This window comes from Emydura macquarii, unplaced genomic scaffold, assembly GCF_026122565.2.
Source record: "Emydura macquarii macquarii isolate MOO-44397 ecotype Brisbane River unplaced genomic scaffold, CSIRO-AGI_Emac_v2 contig_374, whole genome shotgun sequence".
NCBI classification, from domain to species: domain Eukaryota; kingdom Metazoa; phylum Chordata; order Testudines; family Chelidae; genus Emydura; species Emydura macquarii.
The window spans coordinates 13,916,671-13,938,745 of NW_027130511.1; the positions used below are offsets into that span (position 1 = coordinate 13,916,671).

General features: G+C 37.1%; 1 protein-coding gene across 3 annotated transcripts in view; it reads left to right on the forward strand.

The window, feature by feature from the left end:
* Positions 1 to 22,075, forward strand: part of HEATR5A (HEAT repeat containing 5A) — a 114,049-nt gene that overhangs the window by 58,433 nt on the left and 33,541 nt on the right. For all 3 annotated transcript variants that reach the window (XM_067534371.1, XM_067534353.1, XM_067534361.1), the window contains 9 exons: positions 422 to 612; positions 6,589 to 6,748; positions 7,653 to 7,842; positions 9,460 to 9,629; positions 12,736 to 12,762; positions 14,715 to 14,853; positions 17,277 to 17,456; positions 19,603 to 19,842; positions 20,705 to 20,886. In XM_067534371.1, coding sequence (XP_067390472.1) covers positions 422 to 612; positions 6,589 to 6,748; positions 7,653 to 7,842; positions 9,460 to 9,629; positions 12,736 to 12,762; positions 14,715 to 14,853; positions 17,277 to 17,456; positions 19,603 to 19,842; positions 20,705 to 20,886 — 1,479 coding nt within the window. The remainder of the gene's footprint in view (positions 1 to 421; positions 613 to 6,588; positions 6,749 to 7,652; positions 7,843 to 9,459; positions 9,630 to 12,735; positions 12,763 to 14,714; positions 14,854 to 17,276; positions 17,457 to 19,602; positions 19,843 to 20,704; positions 20,887 to 22,075) is intronic.

The window sequence follows — 22,075 nt, forward strand, 5'->3', positions numbered from 1 at the left end:
ATGTGCTCTTATGCTTGTTTTCTCTTTAGAAATTTTTCAATGTATGTTTTACTTTATTTTCCTTATGTGCTTTTCATCCTAATGTTCTTTCCCAGGTTTTCTGCTACAGCATTTACTTAATGTGGACTACTCAAGGCGAAAAGCCCATTCATTAATTCTTTTATCGGGATTCTTTTTGAAATGATGGTGGTAGTCTCATGCCTTGAGTATATTATGTTGCTTATCAGTATATACTGTACTCCCCTGGAGGCCATATATGTCAGTCACAAAGAAGAGAGGTAGAAATGTAGTTGCCCCACAGTTGAGTGATATTAAAGACCAAATTAAATGTTTGTTTGCTGTGTCATATGATATTTAAAAGGGGAAAATGTTCTTTATTATGCAGTCTTACCAATTAAAATGTTGAATTATTTGTTTTTAGCACTTGGCTAGCTGCAAGGGAAGCTTAGGTCCAGAAGAAGTTAGAAGATCTTCACTGACTTTAGTAATGGGTGCCTTGGAAAGCAGTAATCCACTTTTAAGATGCGCTGCTGCAGAATCTCTGGCCAGACTAGCACAAGTGGTTGCTGATAGTGCCTTTACTGCTGGATTGGCACAAGTTAGTTTTGACAAGTAAGTCATTTTAAAAAATGTTTGTATTAAGTTGTCATTTGCTCAAGTTTATACCAATACTTGCAAACTCAACTTGGCTTCAATATTTGTAATATTTTAAAGGAAATTAATTAATATAAAAACTTATCTGTCATTGAATCTCAGATACTTTTGGCAAAAGATTGCCAAATTTATGCGCACAGTTTGTGCTTCTGCTACTCTAAAAAGGCCTGTTAAAGAAAGAAATTATTCAGGCATCCATGGAAGTTGAGAAGGTTACATCTAAATACTTGAAAATTGGCTGCTGCACCATTTTTAATATATCAGTTTAACATATTACTGTAATAGCATGGTAATTCTGTGCATGCCACATTTCACATGGGTAAAAATCACTTCACTCACATAAAGCAAGAGCTCTTGGTCTTTATTCAGGTAAAGTACTGGGATTTGAGGGAGACCAGGTAGGTGAAATCCATCCTCAAACCCAGGGCCACAGCATTCATCTCAGTGCAGCTTCTGCCATACTGCTACTCTGATTTATGAATGAAATAGCTTTCCGTGTAGGCCTATGCAGTGGTGGCAAGGAGACAACATGGAAGAGGTTTGGCGGCCTTACCCGTATGTTGATTCCTCCATCTTAGCCCCACCACAGAGCTTAGGTGCTGCAGAAGACTTTATTTAGCTTATCTGCACTAGGGTAAACTCATAAAAAGTTATTTGTAAGGACAAAATAGAGACACCCTTTCCTGTCAACATTATATTTTTTTAAATGCCGTAATTAAGATTTAGCAAGTCTTTAAAAAAAAAAAAAAAATACAAAAAACCTCAGCATAACTTGAAGTTAATTTATATACAGAAATCGTTTTAATATTTGTGAGATATTTCTGACAAAAATAAGGAAATTCAAGGTTGAAGCTGAAACTTTCTGGCAAACTGTTTTTTAACTAGTTTCATGATAGCTGCACTTGAAGATGCTTGAAAATGCATGGATGTATAAAATGTGTTTTGTTGTATAGCGTGGTTGGGTGTGGCCAAGGAGAATTTTTTTTAATCATTTTTTTTTCTTGGATTTTTTAATTTTAAATTTCTCTGTCACTTGGAAGTATTTATTTGGAGATACCAACATTTTAAAATGTTTTTTGTTTTGATAACAGAAACATTTAGGCTCTGATTTCAATCTGTAAATGGAAACTTTAACTATTGCAAAGTTAAAATGGAATTCTTAGATTTTGAGTCCTCTGAGCGCAGAGACTGTCCTGATGTGTTTGGATCATGCCTAGCACGTAATGAATGCTACCACAAATAAGTAAGAACATACTGATTATGAGAACATGTAAGTTCTTGTTATACGTATTAAGGAATAGGAAGAGAGTTCCAAAGAACTGACTAGAAACCTAGAAGGCAAGGACAATGGACATCATTGGCGTTTGTAGAGAAGGATGTGGCTAGTGAGGTGAAACAAACGGTCATTGATGCCGAAGACAGGAATGGGTTGGAACTGAGTATGAGAATCTAGAAACTTCAGGAAAGTGGGAAGTGTATCTAATGTGGTCTCCTGTAAGACCAGCTAGCTCATCTTATTTTCCAGTTTTCACAGTATTGACTGTATTCTATTTTAACAGTAGCTAATGTAAAGCTGGCGTGACATACTAGGGTGCAATCCAGACGAATGAATAGCTAGCTGTGTCACCCCTGCCCTGTAACCTGGGGTGCCCTTTATAATTAATTGCTGCTGCAGCCTCGTTCCTGGAATGCACACAAACAGCCTCCAACATGTATGTCACTCCCAGTTGTGTCTGTGTGCTGCAGGCCCAGCTACACCTTGGCTCCTACCAGCCTTAAAGATTACCTCCGAGTGACCCCAACACACTCTGAGTCCCAGATTTCCCCTCCCCCCAGAAACCCATGTCCTGTACTGCCTGGCCCTTTCCTAGACAATACAACTATATTAAGTCCATTATTCCTTTAAGGGAATAATTTGCACACAACTTGTTATTTTCCTCCCCCGCCCCAATGGAGTTACCCAGGCATTTCAATTTGAACACAGTGGATTAGATAAAACAATAAACAAGTTTATTAAATACAAAGAGAATACAAGTAATGAGGCATAGAAGTCAGAACTGGTTACAAGAAAAATAAAGATAAAATGCTTACTGGTGCCTAACAACAAACTATATTAGGTTTAAAGGAAAGTTTTCTCACCACATTTCAACAGGTTACTGACCAAACTCTCAGGTCAGGACCCCTTCCCCAGCATCCGACAGCTGCTTCCTTTGTGTCTTCAGGTGCAGTGAATGTGATCAGCAGGGAGAAAGAGAGGGGTCTCTTGAGGTGTCTGCCTCTTCTTTTTATAGTTCTGTCGCTCCTCTGAGAAGCATTTCTAGCTGGGAACAAGGCGACAAGCAGTCTGTGTGGAAGAAAACTCCATGCTGTTTCTTTGCTAAGATGTAGATTTTTGCTTTTGCCCCCTTTCCTGCCAGAGAATGGCCACTTACAACCACTTGTTTACACATGGCTGAGGCATTAGCTTGCCTGTTGTCCCTGAGGAACTGGTTTGACTACTCCCCAGACTTATCTGGAAAACATACTTTGTCATGATTTCATCTTATGTTTATAACTTCACATATAACGCTGCTACATGCATTATTACATGATATTATTGATGAGCAAATAAGTTTTTAAATACCTCACAAGACATGCCTTGTACAAAAATTATTACAACAGTGTGTAGGGTGTGAACATGGGTATATTCTGTCACAGGCAGTGATTACAGTTTATTGATTGCCAATAATGTGTGAATTTATTGTACTCTATGTCATAAAAAATGGAAGGAAGCAATGACTGAATGGAGTGAAGTAATGAAAGCAGATAATTTTTTGAAAATAAACTGTAAACAGTTGCTGAGGAGCAAGATGGAAAGAATTTCTTCTCATTTTAAAATGCTGAAAATTGGTTTATTTCTTTATTTGGACATCCAATGAAATTTTGTTAATAGAGTAATAAGAGAAGAACATGGAGTTTGGTTCAGTGAGTGAGACAATTTTATGCTACTTTTATTATCGAAATGCAGCAATGATGATCATTTAAGTCCCTATTCCAGTTCCTTCCGGCGGTTCTTCAGCAGCATAATACAGGAGCAATCTGTGTTCATATTTGATACCTAAAAATGGCAAAAATCAGCCTGTGATCATGCCATAAAAACAACTGAGAGGCAAAAAAAATTGTACTTGTTTTAATACTGTTTTATGCTACTGGTATCACTTATAGTGTAGCACAAAATGAGCAGTTTAAAGGAATGATTGAAGCATTTCATCCTGCATATAATTTCTTGACATATTTTAAACGCCCATATGCACTGCTAGATACTGTGTGTGAAGAAATAAAAGAATAGAGGTTTGTTAATACGAGATGGTTGGTCAGATATGAAAAATGATAATAGCTTCAAGTGCCTGTTGATACTGGACACTTAGTGATCAGTGTGGGTACCAGTGAGACACGGTACGCCTGATTTGCAGATCAATAAGGTTTAATATGCAAGGTTTTCTATAAATATATTAGTTAAATACAAAGCCTAAAATGAACTACAATGTATCATACACACTAAGCCTAGAGAGCTAAGCAGTCACTCAGAAGGCTGTATACAGGAATGACTTTCTTCAGGGACCCCGCCAGGCAGTCAGTGGATCCTCTGGAACGACCAGCGGCACCTCTTGCGAAGTCAAGTGTTGATGGAATGTGCCCCTTTGTCTAAGTAGTGATTTCTTATACCCTTCTATAAACAGCTTTCACCTAATTACCTCTCTGCTCATTATCATATATGCTAATTACCTGCATTGGGTTTTCACCCTTATCTACATTCCATTCTCACCATGGTAATTGGGGTCATCAAAACAACATCTGGTGATAGGAGGGGCAGAGTAAAAGTATGCCCCATAGCAATGAAACAGTGTACCCCTAGACGTTCAAGGATAACTTCTTGTTCCCATCACCTTTATCTATGTGCAGCTGCAGGCAATACGTGTTGTGTATTTTGTCTTGTTGTGTGCCGTGGTATGCAGAAACTGAACCATCTACAAGGTTACTCAGGAGTCCTACTCATCTCTGCCAACTGGAAGATGTCATGCTACAGGGGTTAGAATAGCCAAGCAAGCAACTGAAGCTATGCTAGGCCTGTAGGACAGTGGTCAAGCAACTCAAATTATACTGGGGCCTCCAACAGTGCCCACACAAGGCACATTTATTTTTTGACGAAAAAGAAAAACAAAGAATGTAGTGGCCCGGGTGTTGAAGGTGCCATCCAGCATATAAAGAAAAATATGACAAACTAGGTCTCTTCCATTTGTTCAAAGAACAAATACGTAAAAGATAACTTTCCAGGTGCAGTCATCCTAAATTTCTAACATATGGGTGAGTATTCAGTGTACTATTTAAAACTTTCTGGTTTAAAAAGTAACACCTAATGGAGTACTAAAGCACATTTTGGAGGTTGGTTGACTGGAAAATACTTGAAGGAACTTTTGGAATGACTCAGCAGACTATAGACTGATGACACTATTGTCAGTCTCAAATTGGAAATCTGGCTAAATAATTAACTACAACAAAATGGAACCACATAAGGACAATAATGTAAAAGTGATTCAGAGAAGCTATGAAACCTTTACCTAACTTAGTTAAAATAACTGATTATGAGTACAAAGTTTACAGCAGTGATACTCAGACTGACACTCCCAAGCCTTTAATGTGTCTCCTGCAGCTCTTTGCAGCACATGATATTAAAACACTCTGCGATTTAATTATTAACCAGTCAGGATGCTTTTACTATATTATTAACCAATTGTAGTTGATAAAACAATAATACTTAGGTCAGTCATTTTGCTGAGAGAGAGAGAGAGAGTGTGTGTGTGTGTGTGTGTGTGTGTGTGTGTGCGTGTGTGTGTAAACTAAATATTTCCCGTCATACTGTTTTTAAATATGAATATATAGTACTATAAGAAACGAAACAATTAATTCACACTACAATGGCTCTTTTGGGTAATGTTGGTCGCTAATTTGGCTCCTGAAGCACTGAAGTCTGAATATCCTTGGTTTACAGGTTGAATTCAGAGCAGAAAAAAGAGACTGAAACATGACATCTAGAACATAGTTCTGAATTTGTTTCTTCTCTCTTAGCGTTTAAAATTTAAGATCCAGATTAATTTGAAGTGCAAGATCTCCTGTGTTTGCAAAAGAGTTTGTGTCACAGTTGGTTGCATCAAAATGGTGGAAGAATGTGGAGGAAAAAATTCAGAAGGCGGGACAGTTCCATTAAAAACATTGTCAATTTTAAAAAGACCTACAGTCCTGCCCACCCAGTTCAGCATCAGCTGAATCTGTGTCAAGAAGATTGGTTTGATCGAAAATTTGTAATAGGCTAAATATTGAAAAGCAGTAAGTTGGAAAAAGGGTGTCTATTCCTAACAGCAGGTGTACAAAAGAGTAGTTCTCTCCAGAGAGTTGAATGAGGATTTGCTACTGTGCTCTTTTGTTTAGCTCAGTAATGTGCACATTTCTTAGTTTGGACCATGTTTCTGCTTTTGTTATGTTTGAAGAAATAACATGACTATGAAATGAATCATGCAGCATGTGTTTTGTCCTAAATTTCATAAATCTTTTGCGACTTTTTCCTTCACAGAAAACAATCTTATTTGTTACTGTTTCTAGGCTCAACAGGCAGAATTAAAAGATTAACTCAGCATGTCCTTGCTAGTACCAGTTTTTCACAACCCTCTGTTTAAATTGAGACATGTCCTTTCCTTATTTTGGTGCATCTCTGGGGTAGGGTATAAGTAGTACTAAAATATCATTATGTATTCTGGCAATATAATGAGTAACAAAATATTTTGCTGCTTACATTCTACAGCCAAAGCACTGAAATCTACTATGTGTATAGATTACCTGGCAGTATCAGCTATTGTAGTCACATATTCTAACAACCTTTTTTCTCCTTGCAATTTATAGGCTAAAATCTGCTAGGGATGTGGTGTCAAGAACAGGACATTCTTTGGCTCTGGGATCTCTGTATAGATATTTAGGAGGAATAAGCTCTACTCAGCACCTGAATGCATGTGTTGGAATCCTTTATACCTTATCTCAGGACAATACTTCTCCTGATGTACAGGTATTTTGTTACATAACTCAAAATGTCTGTCCTCTCTGTAGATATTACAAGAGAACCAATTGTTTTTGGGGAATAAAAGTTCTTTCATGTAAGGGGAGATTAGATAACAATTCCTTCAGCAGAATTCCTGAATTCATACTATCCTGAACAGATAGATAGATACCTGAATCGTTTTGAATTTGATGTACATTCACCTGAATCTTGAGCTTGATTAGATAGTGCTTGGTTTTTCTTTTCATCTGTATATCATTTTTCTATGTCTGCAAAGCTGTCCATTTCCTAGCACTTCTCCTTTATAAGGATGATGTAATAAATAGCTGGTCTCTGTAGCTAGTGTGCTGCAGCTTGGTCAGTTGAAAGCTTGCTTGCATGAGTGAAATCGTTTTGAATACGAAGTCAGATGGTTTCGCCTGAGCTAAAACGTCATACACCAAGATCCCTCTGGCAACATGTAATGGGTATGAATATAGGGCAAAATGACATTAAATATTGTTCAGCTGTTGTGCCTTCATATTTCCTGTAACTCCATCATCCTAGCTCATAAAACTATGAAGAAAAAATTTTATATCTGCAAACTACAGCATTTAGTTAGACTAACATTACACTACATCTAAGAAATTGGTTGTTGTTGAGGTTGTAGGTACCAAAATAATGTTAGCCAGTTGTACCACTGCAAAATGTAGAATTTTCCTTACAGTATTTATCAAAAAGAGCCACAGTTTCCAGACACTTTGTTATGAAGGACGTATTGTCTGTAGCATCTTCATCCATCCACTCTCTTCCCACTTCAGAGCATTAGTTGTACCCATGTATTAATTTTTATTTTAATTAGAATTCACAAAATAGCTCTTACGCTTATATTATTACAGTTAGATGTGACATCACCACATCTTTTATTTTATAGACTTGGGCACTGCACTCTCTGTCATTGATAATAGATTCAGCTGGCCCTCTGTATCATGTGCATGTGGAACCTACCCTATCTCTTGTTCTGATGTTGTTGTTGACTGTGCCTACTGCTTATGCTGAAGTTCACCAGAGCCTTGGTCGCTGTTTAAATGGACTTATCACTACATTGGGGCCAGAGTTGCAAGGTATGCATAAACAATATTGTTATGTCTGTTTGGTTTGGTAATTAGAACAGTTAAGCATTTAGTTTACATGTTGCAGACAAATAGTGACTGCGTTCTAGGAACTTGCAGAAATCATTCACGACATTTTTTCTTGTAAGTGAACTGGAAAGTAGTTTTTCATAGGCTATGCATTTATGGGGCCAAGACATCGTGGCTACTATCCTTCCAGGATGAGCATTTTTAATACCTTTCCCCTTGCCAGAACTCAGTTTTAAAACCTTCATATTGAGTTGAAAATTCTTTGTTTAGTGTGAAGACACAGAGAATTTTATTTGAAAAGCTGAAACCAAAATCCAGATTTAGGAACCTAAATAAAAATGGTCTGATTTTTTTTCAAGAGAGTTGTGCACTCACAGTACTCATTGAGCTCAACACAGACATTCTAGAACTTGTCTACGTAAAGGGGTTAATCCACAGCTTTTTGATGCCCATCAGATAATGCGCAATATGAAAGCCATGCTAATAGCGTGTACACACACTTCCAGCATTGTATGAGAGGGAAAGGACACCAGAGATCTGTGGAGCCTGGGGAAACAAAGCAGGTACAGTGTCTTGACAGGAAAAGCAACTGAAAGACTTCAGAAAGGGCTTACATTTATATTTATATTCATATTCAGAGAGGCCTTTAGAGAGTGATTATATCTAAGTGGGGGGGGTTAATAAGGAATGTCAGATCAAGCACCATCCCTTTCTTCTATTTAGGCCCAGGTCCTGCAAGCTGCTTCATGTGTGCAAACCTCATTGATTTTCTCGGGGCTCTTTGTAGTTGCAGGGTTCTATGTAAAGCAGTTTACAGGACTTGAGCCTTAGTTGCCTGCATTTGTTACTGTTTCAGTGCCAAAGTCAACTTCCATTCCATTGATTCACCTGCAGGTGTATTCCTTTCATTTATTATTTGTGCACTCTGTCATTGGTCATAGATTCCCTCAGTCCTTTGTATGATGTACATGCACTACTTTGGTACATTTACCTGTCTGCCAATCCAAGACTTTATTAATGAGTTAATCCTCTCCTTCCCTTCCCCTCCCCCCCTCCGAAATACTGTCTAAAAAGAAAACACATCCTTTTATGTTGGTATGAAAAGTTCTACTGAAATGTATCAGTGGTCCAGAAAATGGGGAGTGGGATCTAGAAATTAGAGAGAGGAATTGAGTCAGGTCTTCTAAATTTACCATTGACTCACTGTGTGACCAATCTGTGCCTTATTGTCCCCCTCTGTTAATTGGTTATAATGTCTGCCTGCCTTTCAGTGATGTTTTGAGGCCTGCTTGCTTGTTTGTAAAGTTAGAATCATAGAAATGTAGGACTGGAGGGAACCTTGATAGGTCATCTAGTCCAGTCTCCTGCACTGAGGCAGGAGTAAGTTGTCTGCGCCTGTTTGTTTAGAGGTGCAATAGAAGTGTTAAGTATGATTATTATTATTCTAATTGAATGAATTGCTTGCAGGAACTCCTATGTGAACAGTTTGATTAAGTGTGAATGCTTTATATAATTACTTATTTTTTACCTTTTAAAAAAAAAAAAACTTAAAGGAAAATTAATATGTTGGAAATATTAAAAAACTCTTTCTAACCATAGGCAGTAAGGCTGCAGTTTCAGCCTTAAGAACGTCTTGTCTCCTGGGCTGTGCAGTGATGCAGGATAACCCTGATTGCCTTGTTCAGGCTCAAGCCATCTCTTGCCTACAGCAGCTTCATATGTTTGCTCCACGACATGTCAACTTATCTAGTCTTGTAAGCTGCCTATGTGTAAGTATAGCTTTCAAAATGTACTTTTCCCTGTTTTTAAAATATTTCAGTTTTTGCCTTGAAACATAAAACATTTAAATACATTTTCCTTAAACCAGCCAGTTATCAATAGTTAAAATAAATTTAATACTGTGTTTTAATAACCAATCATTCTTTAATAGGGTGAGGTTTTGTCTTTCATATACACATAGTCATTCTCTCTTCTTCTCTTTCTAATTATCCATTTTTCCTTCCTTCTGTTTTTTTCCATATCTCTTGCAAGAGCATATACCTGTTACTGACTAAGAATACATACTGTCATTCTTACACAAGCTAAACTTTTGTTGACAAAAAGTATAAGCTAGGTTCCGGGATTCACACGTCTTAATTCTGGCCAACATTTCTTCTCTTCTATGCGAGATGAAGGTTTGCTGAAGTAACTGATTACTTGTTTATACTGAACATTGAGAAATAATATAGTTTATTTATAATCTACAGAAATCTACATTAGTTTGCTTTTCTTGTCAGTTCTGTACTGCTAGTGAGCAGTTGTTGTAGTTCTGGTACTCAAGACAGCTGTATCCTCACACTTCAGTTTGGAATCCAAGAAAGCAAACGTAATGCTAGCATGGCTGATTAGTTCTTCATAAGCAAAACAGTGATTGCTTTCTACTAAGGTAGTGTCCACAGCACCAAAGGCAACCTCTGCTTGCACAGGTATTGAGTGTCCTCGTTCTTTTTTTTTTAATTAAATCCTTGTTCTACTTTACCCATTCTTTTTATATCTCAAGCTGTCTCCCACACAGTAAAATGTCTGCTTCCATAAGAACATGCTGTAATAAGAGAAGGTTTTAACAAGATTTGATCTACCCTTACTACGTATACACGATTTCGCTGGTTCTCCCGTAAATCAGAGAAACTTACTCAGTTTTTCTCAGAAGTCAAAAAAAGTAATTTTTCTGGATTTTCTTGTATCTCTACCTTGTTTGTCTTGGAGTTTTTAAGTGCTCTTTTGTCTAAGCAGCTATTGCATATCATTAGTAGACATAGATTCTGATTTCTTATTGAGTTCATGTGTTTTCCAGTATATATTTGAGGTTTTCAAAGAAATATATCTGCAAGATTCAGAGAGAGCTCCCCATTACTCTTGGATTTAAGCTTTTTTTTTATTTTGGGAGAATTGTAATCCTTAGGGATTCTTCTTCCCTCTCCCCCTTCCAACATATTTTATCCTTGATCTTCCTTTCAGTAGGTAAAAAGCATTTCCACTTACCTTTTATGGAAACACACCATAACTCAGGAGTTGCTGTCCTGTTGATCAGTCAATGTATTAGCATTTTTAACTATCTATCTGTAAATTTATAGAATGAATGTCTTGTTGACCTCCCTTTACAGTAGTACCTCTCTAATCTGCACAAAAAATTGGTCTCTCCCCACTTCTCAGCAAAGATTTAATAGTGTGTAGTGAGGTTTTGTATTACTAAGACTTCATTATTTTAAAAAAATAATACTTCAGTATACTTGTGAAATCGTTACAGTAAATTATGGAATACTTCATGAATTAAAATTTATTTATATTTGTCAATTAAAGAGCAAAGTGTATTTTGTGATTCATTATTGTGTGTGTGTTCTTTTAGGCCCCAACCCTACAAGGAGCTTTACATGGCTAGATTCTTGTGTCCACACAGACTCTCAGTAAAATCAGTTGGATTCCATGCAGTTATAGATTTCTGTCTGTGAGGAGCTCATTGCAGAATCGAGGCACTCCACGCTAATACATACAGTTCAGTAGTTGGCAGTAGGTCTTTCAGTCATTACTATGAATGAATGAGGTTTGACTTATATTTTTTGTATTTATGCCACGATCCTGCAGAGATCACCATCCAGGTGGATCCATACCTGTGTTGGAGCCTTATTGAACTCAGTAGGATTTTTGGGGGCATGAGGTCTGCCTGTACAGTTGCCATGGCAGGATTGTTGTCTTAATAGGAGGCATAGACAGGGCACTGTTTTGAAACTTGGGAGGCATAAGTTGAGTTCCCAGTTTTGCCACTGGCTTGCTGGGTCAATTTGGGCAAGACTCTCACCCTGTTCCTCAGTTTCCCCATATGTAAAACAGGGATATACTGACCTTCTGTAAAGCACTTTGAGCTCTAAAGGTGAAAAATGCTAAATAAGAGCTAGGTCTTATTTTTTATTTTTAATACTACCATTCTGTGCTGAGGAAGTATTTGTAACAGGCAGGGAGGAAGATAGAGACTCTTGTCAGAGAAACAGACTGTTTTACTGATGTCCATTGAGACACACACATTGAGGAGAGAGCTGAAAACACTGTTGCAGAGAGTGTTACATTTAATTACCAATGGTAATTACCAATTGTTGTTATTAGGGATCTTTTTTCCTATTCAAGGCTACTGCCAATATATTGAAAATGTACAAGTTCACACTACATTTTAGCATGTTCTTAAAATATTTATTAATGAAAAGAGGACTTCTTTTTATAAAAAAGTTAACACCAACATCATCATCCCACCTTCACCTCCCTTAGCCCCCTCTCCCACCCCAAAACAAAAAAAACAGAATCTCAGAATTTTTTTTATTTTAGAAAGGATTTTCTTACCGAGGGCTTTGCATCTAACTGCATGGTACTTAACATTCTCTGCTAAGTTCTGACCATTAAATACTTGGTTGTGGAAATAACCTTTTGCATCTAGTGATGACTAATATTAACTTTACAGCTAACTTTACAGATACACACAAGTTCTTATTTATATATCTCATATACATAGGATGGATGGGGTGCATGCTCAGCTTTTCAGCTATAGGATCCAAAAGAAAACATGTACAAATACAAATATATATGATATATCTGATAGTTTCAATAACCACTTTGCTGAGCTGCTTTTACATTTATTTTAACCAACAAGTTTATGGGATGTTGGCTTACATTTTAAAGATGCTCAACATTATATAATGAGGTAACTGAAATAAGCAAATGAGGATTTTGTGACATGTTTGAGATAAGATTCTGAATTTAAATTTTATGGTTTTCTTGCTGTAGTGAGTATCATTGTGGTATCTGTATTTTGATTTTGTCATGACTGGTTTGTCATTTGTTTTTGTACAGGAGATCTTGTTGGATAATTCTGTGTTGGTAGGTCCCTGTGCCTTGTTAATCCTAAAATTTCAGCAGTTTGCAGTGGTGTTTTTTGTTTCCTCCTGTCTCTTTCTCTCTTTTTAACCATTAATTTAAAGTAAAATACCTTTAGCATGTCAAGTGATGTTCATTTGGTATCACCCTAACCAAATCCCTTCTAATCTTCTGCAGCTGGCACATATGTTTAATTTTGTGCACTTAATTTTGCATCAGTTTGACTTTAACGTGTCCAACGCAGAAATTGTTTAAGTTAATTTGTATGTTTTGCTTGCATTATGTGTGTTGCCCTTTTCCCCTACTTAAAATGTGGGAGAATGAGAGATATGAAGAATGCGTGTCATGCATTTCCCAGTAGCCTGACTTTGGTGCTCTGTTTTCCCTATAAAAATGAGCTAGTGAACTGCAAATTTCCAGGAGAAAGTGTGGCCTGCTTGAATAAGTGTTGCATTAAAGATTCAATTGTATGCTTTAAAATTTCAGTTCGAGTATCTTGCAGAGATACTAATTGACTCATTTCTTTTACAAAAGAATTGTTATGCAGAGCATATCTTTGTATCTAATAAATGTATAATTCATAATGAGTTTTGCAGATTCACATGCATAAGCGAAAGAAAGCAGGAGACACAAATTAGTTTTAAATATAATGAAACTGAAATTCCATATCACTTATTCTTTGTGTCCTTAACTTTTTATTTTTAATCTCATTTTGAGTGACTGTTGGCTTATCACTGACAAATGAGCAGCATGGCCTCCCAGCAAGGGTTCTCTGCAGCAGACACTCAGCTCTGTCCATATGAGTATCTTAGGGCAGTGGTTTTCAACGTGTGGTTCACGGACTCCTGGGGGCCACAGATTGTTTTAAGATTTCCAAAGGGGTCCACACCTCCATTCAAAATGTTCTAATGGGTCTGCAAATGAAAGAGGTTGAAAACTACTGTCTTAGGGTAAAGCTAAGGGTAGAAGGTTACTTAATTATAACAGGTAACCTCTTTACCTTCCATGTACTTAGACACGTGCTCATTTTGGTTGTTTACTTGTTATAACCTAAGATTGGATTACAATAAATTGCATAAACATTGGTTTAGTTACCCTGCCCAGCCACTTGACAAGTTTACTGTATCTGTGGATTACTTTCAGATTAGTCTTAAAATTTGGAGAGTGTTGGGAGGGGACTTTAGGTGCAAGACTTGATTTGTTAATATTTTTTTTTTAAGTATTTTCCTTGCTCCAGTAACAATTTTTATGTTGGCATTAGTTTTCAATACAAAAAATAAAAGCTGACCTTGTGATGTTTAAATAATGATGCTCTAAATAGCCATGCTGGAGAGTTGTTCAGGAGAGCTGTGTTGTCTCCACATCACGTGCCCATCCCTAACCCTGACCTTCCCTAAAACAAACAACTACAACCTAATGTAATTAAACTGTATGATGTATATTTTCAAAAGAAACCTTATTCAGCATCCTATTTATTAGTCTCTTTGCCACAGACTTGGAATTATTAGATCCTGGTTGTATCATTGTTTTCTTTTATCACTCCTAGCTCCTTAAGATGGTAATATGAGTGGAGTCCATTTGGACTGAGTTTTCATACCACATACTAATTTTATACTCTGGATAAGAATATAATAGGCATTCATTTAGATCACAATTCAACTTCCATTGAAGTGAGTGGAAGTCTTTCCACTGACTTCAATGGGAGTTGGATCTGACTAGCTTCGTAAGGTAATTTCACCAAGAGAACTTGAAAATTACTGTGGTTACCAAACATTTACAATATTTGTTGTAAACTTTTCATTTTAGATCTACAAAGGTAAGCAAAATGGGACAGTTATTTGGTGATGGACTTCCCAGTCTATTTCATAACAGTAATCCATCAGAAAGCACTGGACTACTGGATAGCTGCTACAGAAGTTGTGAGCCATTTTACTCCCTTTCTTTGCATATTTCAGGTGAATCTCTGTAGCTCCTACTTGTTGTTGAGACGAGCAGTACTGGCTTGTTTGCGTCAGCTTGTGCAAAGAGAAGCAGCTGAGGTATCAGAACATGCTGTTGCCTTTGTTAAAGACAGCAGAGAAGACTTCACTCCAGGTAATGTATGTCCATTAAGCCTTCAGAATGCAGCGCTTGACACATGCTGAACTTGGATTTTTAAGCATTCTCCCTTCTAAATTAAGCTCAGACATCATTTATTTTGTAGCATTTTTTAAAACCTTTAACCCAAAATAATTTTTTCTACTAAAACATGGCATTTTTGTGGTTATATTTGTTGAAGCTTTTTAGGCATCTCCCAGTGATAAAAGTGGTGCTAACAGCAGTGTCGCAAGCCTCACATTTTTATCATAAGTCTCATAATATCTGATGATGTTACTTAAAGTCCCAGCTCCTGGAGTAATCCAGGAGAAAGAAATCTCAGTTTTCATTTAAAAAAAAAAAGAAAAAAGTCTAGCCCCCCTGGTTGCAGTGCAGAGCTTGAAAATGTGTCCTGAGTGCACCCTAACAGTGACCATAACCAAATAGTAGACAAAAATAACCCAGAAAATACATTTTTTTTAAAAAAAACTGTCATCTTTAAGTTAATGTCATGATTTTTGGGGACCTTACTCATGATTTTTCAAAGCTTTGGATTGACAGTACTATAACACTGCAGTCAGGGATCAGGGTCCCATTGTGCTAGGTGCTGTACACGCACACAAAGTCAGCCCTTGCCCCGAAAAACGTGCAATCTAATGTTTAATCAGGCATGTAAATACAGTAAGGGGTCCAATTTTCTAAAGTGCTGAGCACCAGATGGCATATGGTAATGCAGCCAGCTTCCCTTGCACTCTTTGAAGCTTTGGTGGAAAAAGGGGAAGCCCTGAGGGAGACCCAAAAAAGTTTTAAATTATTTTTGTTTTGTTAAAAGGACCAAGGGCTTGTCTGTATGAATATTTAGTTTGTGGCAAACTAGGGTGTAAATGTACCCCACAGTATCCTCCCTTACACTAAGGGCTTGTCAACATGGTGTGGTGATGTGCACTACAGAGGTGTGATTTCTAAAGCAGGCTAGCGTTGTGCGTTAATTGGTCCAAATAGACCCTGCTGGTGCGCACTAATATTTACTGTACCTATCTCAGAGAGGTTGTGACAACATCATTTAGCTTTTAGCAAAAGTTTTAAAATCCTCTTTTTGTGCAGTACAGGATACAGGATAACGCCATAGGTCAATTCAGTTAAGGACCAACTTTAAATGTTGCTTTGTACTGATATTAAGCAAGTGAGAACAATAAACTGTCAGTATTAACTGAGAATTTCCAAACATCTGTGTGTGTGCGTTTTGTTACTATAATGTCCTTTCAGAACTGTGTTGGTAGATGGAGAATCATTTAATGTTAACTTTGTAGCCTGAACAATTTCTGCACTGTTAATATTTATTATTATAACAGGTTCTTTCCTTCAGGTGGTTATACAGATTATTGTTGAGTATGGGGTTGATGAGGGGACTCAACAGATATAGATACATGCTTTACTTAACATCAAAACAAGTCCAGTCATTAATATAACCAAACAGCATAAAGCCACAAACAAAGAGATAGCTCTTGGGATTGTAAACTTGCTCACATACTCCTAAAATACAGCAGAACAAAGACAGAATCAGTACATGGATCATATCAGAGAACAGGTCCTGATCCAGCTGACACTGTTTCAGAAACCTGATGTACCCAGAGTATAGAAAAGTATCCAGATTTTTTAGACCTTGAGATTATATAACCCAGTTGGATCTATAGCCATATTCCCCCATTTCTGTTACCACAAGAAACTTAGGCTTGCCCTTTTGTCTGTGTGTGGTATTCTGGATGACTATACTTAGGCTTTTGACTACTGACATTAGCTGTTTGCATCAATTAACCACTTGATTTATTAAGAAATTATCTCTATAGTTACGTAGCTGCAAAATCCCTAACCTACCTCTCTCCTCCCCCTCGTTTTAAGCTTATTTATGAAGTTATATAGTGTACTCGTCTTTCAGCGGTTGTTTGTCAGACAGCATGAGAAGACACAATTGTATGACCTCGGGTTAAGCCCTTGGGCCTACTTTGGCTGACTAAAAATCAGGCCTGCCACACTAGGCCTCACATTAAATAAATGTTGTCTTTCTATCATAGGAAAGCCTAACTCTCTTCTTATTTAAGTTCCCCTACTTGTTTTCAGCATATTTCACTCTACTAAGCAGTGTAAACCTGTCAGTGTCACTCTACTAAGCAGTGTAAACCTGTCAGAAAAATTATTGGGGGGCAGTTCATTTTGGGCAATATTGAATGATGTGGTGTTCTTAAAGTTGGTTTTGCACCCAGATGACATGGCATTAGAACTTTAGTACAAGTAATCATTTTAAGTGTTTCAAGACCAGATATTTGCTGTTTGCAATATATGACTTGCGTAATCGTTAAGTTCTGTAACTGAATTTCTACACTCCTGTGCTATGGCAGTTTTGTGATGCATGCCACTCAGATCATAAACTGTGTTTTCAACAGACATTAACATCAGAGAAGTTGGCCTGGAGGGAGCATTGCTGAGCTTGCTGGACAAAGAATTGGATCAAAGACTATGCCAAGATATCAAAGAGACTCTGAGTCATATGTTCACATCAGTGGCAGTTGAAAAACTCTCGTTCTGGTTGAAGCTTTGTAAAGATGTTCTTGCTGCCTCGGCTGGTAAGTGCTAACATATTTTAGCTTGGAATATAATAAAAACAAGGCCTACGTGATATGATCTTTGCTTTATAGGAGAGAAATAATCAGTCTCGTTTCTTGGAAGTATACAGATTATGAAAGAGTATGTTACTGCCATTTATTTTAAATTGTTTGATACTTTTACTTTTTCTCCTCGAATGGGAAATTACTTGCTCTTTTCTGATTGCCTTTCACATTCTGAAAAGCCTTTGTGAATAATGACTTTTATCCAATCCTATTGGATGAATGGCATGAGCCACAAAGTTCAAATTTCCACAAAATTTGGCATAGGACTTGTAGTCACATCTGAGATATTGTTTCAGACTAGTCCTGTTAATACTAGTGTATAGTATGTGAATTGCTTTTCAATGACTCCTTAGTTACTATAAAGCAACATGGGCTGAGGATGTTATGGTATTGGTCATATGTATGTTATGCAGCTGTGCTTACACTAGTGACATTTATAGTCTACACCCATAGAATAAGTATAGTCTGGCTTAGCTCTAAATTGATATAAGAGGAAAATGATCTGTCAATAGCAAGACTCCTTCCTGAAATGTTTGAGATAAAATGACTAGCCTTGACAAGCCATTTTGCTTCAGTCTTGATTCTGCTGTGTAGTCAATCCATTGTTAATCGAGTGGCTAGTCTCAATAAGTTAGAGCAACTAAAAACCCTGCAAAACCTACAATCTGAAATGTTTTGCTCAAATGAAGTCATACAAAATAACAATCCATCATTTAATTCCATTAGTATTATAAAAATTATCTGCTATCTTTTTCTACTTTTCTGTTATGCTTTAATGGCATTTTCGGTATGGTTTCCAGTGAAATAGTACTTGATTTCAGAACATTCTATAAAAATCACTTTTCAACCATAATTCAGTAACAGGTCAATCCTTGTTTTATAAAGGTCTTGAGTGGTGATGATAAATTTATAAAATCAAGGTTTCATAATAAATTATGGTTTTCAGTATTGAATTTTGGATATAGGGCAAGATATGAACTACAGCAACATGGAGGTTTGGAATAGTTAATGTTCAGAAACTTGGGGTTTACTTCTAGTCCTAGATTTTATTTATTTCCATAGCAGAAATTCAAATGCAGTATACATTGGGGCTGTGACGCCTTTTGGGGGATCCAGGAGAAAATTCCCTTAAGCCAGTGGCTCTCTGCTATTTATGGTGGAAATGATGCAGAGCTATGTCTCTAAATAAAGCATTCAGAGCAGGTTGAACTAGTTACCCCACTGAATATTTTGAAAAGACTGAATTCTCAGAACAAAGGACAGAAGGAACTCCAAAGAGAGACTCTTGGGGAATATTGGTTTCAGGTAGAAGCTATGCCCCTGAAAGAATCAGTTTTTGTTTAAACTATTTTGACTTTGATTTATTATATTCTGGCTAGTTGTATGTGAACAGAACAGTTTGTGACACTGGTAGTTTCTGCTGTGTCTTAACTCTTTCCTGGGATTTGTTTTGTTTCATTCATAAATCAATGAGACTTGAATTTGCTTTCATGGTGTTGACTTTGGCTTTCCTAAAAAGAAGAAACAGAAGATAGTTTTGGTCCATTTGCCCTTTTATTGTAGCTCTAGGTTCTCCAACAGAAGTGGGAGGTGGTGTGTCTCAGAAGAGATGAATTGTAACAGCAAATTTTCCAAGATAACTTTTTAACTTTTCAAGAGTGGACAATTGTAATAGTAATAAGAAATATTTAGTTTCTTTGTGGAGACTTGGTCTACTCTCCAGGTACTATGAAACAGCTTTTGGTGCAGATACCAACATATATTAATATAATTCGGACCACTTTAACCCTAAAGCTCAGTAACATCTACCTAGTCTACCAACCATGACCAAGCCATGCCTGCAGAATCTCTTGAGGCAAAATCATTGACCACTTTATGGTACTAATTGGAGTAAGTAATCCATGGAAGGAGCAGCCTGGTTGTCTTCTAGGGCTAGTGAGATGCGGTGCTACAGGGACCTTAAAAGCCACCACATACTTTCTGCAGTCTCTAGTCCCATTAAGCTGTTGAAGGCTAGCACATACATAATTCAGTAATGTGTTTGAATTCCTTTAATAATCAGTTTGTGTTCCTTCCTTTTTGTGTGTTTTTAAAAATACAGATTTCACCACAGTAGCTTCAGTGGATACTACCCAAGAAGAGGAGGGAGCTAAAGAGGATGACATATCAGTATTAACCTCTGAAAGTGATGAGAGATCCCACCCCTTCACTAATCCGAAATGGTCTACTAGAGTTTTTGCTGCAGAGTGTGTTTGTAAAATTATCAGCCAGTGTGAAAATGCAGACAGGGCACATTTTGATATAACTTTGGCTCAGGAAAGGAAACAAAGGGATTCAAGAGGTATGTTACACTAACTGAGATGCAGAGATTATTTTATAGCGTGTGAAGAATACTTAAAAAATAAACGTTAACATTTGGTGTTTTAAGGAAATTCATTATAGATTTCTTCATGACCTCCGTTGAAGCCTTTAATGAATATGATTAGAAGCCTGTATTCATTGAGATATAGAGCAATGATAAATTAGTCATAATATTTGCATATAATTGCAGTGTTGACACTCACTTTCCCAGCTGTTATAGCATGACATGCAAATAGGGAGCCATTGTTCCTATAGAAGACATTGGCAACCAGAAGTGATAACTGGTGCCTGTGTACTGCAATACAATTTTGTAATCTAGGAATATCCAAGAAAACTCGTGCCACTGCTTTGTATATTCCATAATTTACATAATTACCCAATGAACACACCACTAATTTTCTGTGCTTCCCCATGCTGAGCTGAAGATGTTGATGCCTCAAAAGCTCAAAGGAAATTTGCCTCAAATGTAAAGGTTTTTATTTCCTTAAAATTTTTACCTTAAAATGGAAAATTGTTGGATGATACCATTGCATGATTGCAGTATAGACAAAAGGTGCTGGTTTGAAAGCAAAGGGAACACTTCACTGTAGATTCTTAGGGGAGAAGGTGTTCCTGTTTAGGATCCACTATATGGTGTAGTACTCACAAATGACATGCTCCTGGGTATAACAACTCCTTTAAGGAAATGCAAGCTCCCTTGGCATATGGCAAAGTGAAAAATAAGTTTAAATGCTATGGGGCCTGACTGTGTAAAAATAGAAACCATTACATCATCTTTAATATAAATTTAGACTTTAGAAGAAGTTTGTTTTTATTAAATGATTTTTTTCTTTTGTCCTCAGATGACTTCTTAGTATTGCATTTAGCTGATTTGATCCGCATGGCTTTTATGGCCGCCACAGATCACAGCGACCAGCTCCGTCTTTCTGGGCTTCAGACATTGTTAGTTATTGTTAGGAGGTTTGCATCCGTTCCAGAACCAGAGTTTCCTGGTCATGTAATTCTAGAGCAATATCAAGCCAATGTAAGCACCCATTGATTTATAAAAAATTTATTTAAAAAAAAATAGATACTTTGATAACTAAAAGAAAATTTGCCGTAGCTAGTTCTGTAATCAATTTGTCTGTCATTGAAACTATTGCACTTACTTTCACTTATTCCTAATTTATCTGGAAAATCTCTTCAGGGCTGAAACTTTCCATGCTTCCTTAGACCAAAGATTTTGGGTTTTAAAAGTTTGAAAGCAAAGTGTGTTTTGTTTTTGAACATGGCAAATGAAACCTGTTACAATGTAATTATTTTCTGAATTGTTGCATTTCAAATCTAAGGAAATGTGTGCACAAAATACCGTGCTCAAGTAGCCATATTTTTACAACTTCAAACATAATGAGCATAGTTCTCAGTGAGAAAAAGTCACTTGCTAGATCTGAAATACATGAATAAGAAGTCTCGTAGCATCCCTTAAACTCTTATTATCCAACCACAACTCAAGAAAATTCTACCCTCCCCATCAGTGCAAACCCTCACAACCCTCATTTCCCCAAAAGCCTGTGAAAATAAATGGGCTTCACAGTGACTTGAAGATCGCCAAATGCAGACTGCTTTAGACCAAGCATGTGAGAGAAAGAACCAAAGACTCACTCCTCCCAGCAGCCTCTCTTCTCCTTTAAACTGAAGGAGCTCCAGCCCAAGCACTTCTGCTGAATTAGTGTTGCATGGAGAGGGAGTCAGATCTCAAGGCATTTAGAGTTTATAAGCTGTAGCCAATACCTTTAAACTCCACCTGGAAATCAATAAGTAAGCCACTCTAGATAACTATAAAGCAGTAGTGTAAATGTAGTCATAAGGAGAGATCCCACTTAATAAATTGGTTGCTGTATTTTGCTTGTTTTGGTTTTCTAAAATATATTAAGGTTTAGCCTCACGAAGAGGTCTTTGCAGTCATCTACTCTTGAAGTGACAAAAGTGTGGGCTGCAATAAGGTCCACTTCTGAAAGAGAAAGTTGCAACCTTCTGTCATTGATGGAAAAAGCTGTCATGGTAATCAAATCCCTGCACTGTACGCCTGCATCAAAAATGGCAGACACACAACCTCTATTAAGGCACAGATATAACTTTTGCCATGTTTTCCAATGTGTATCCCAATCCACCAGCATCACTTTAATCTTATCTGGGTTGATCCTTGGCCAACTTCAATACTCCAGTCTCTAGCA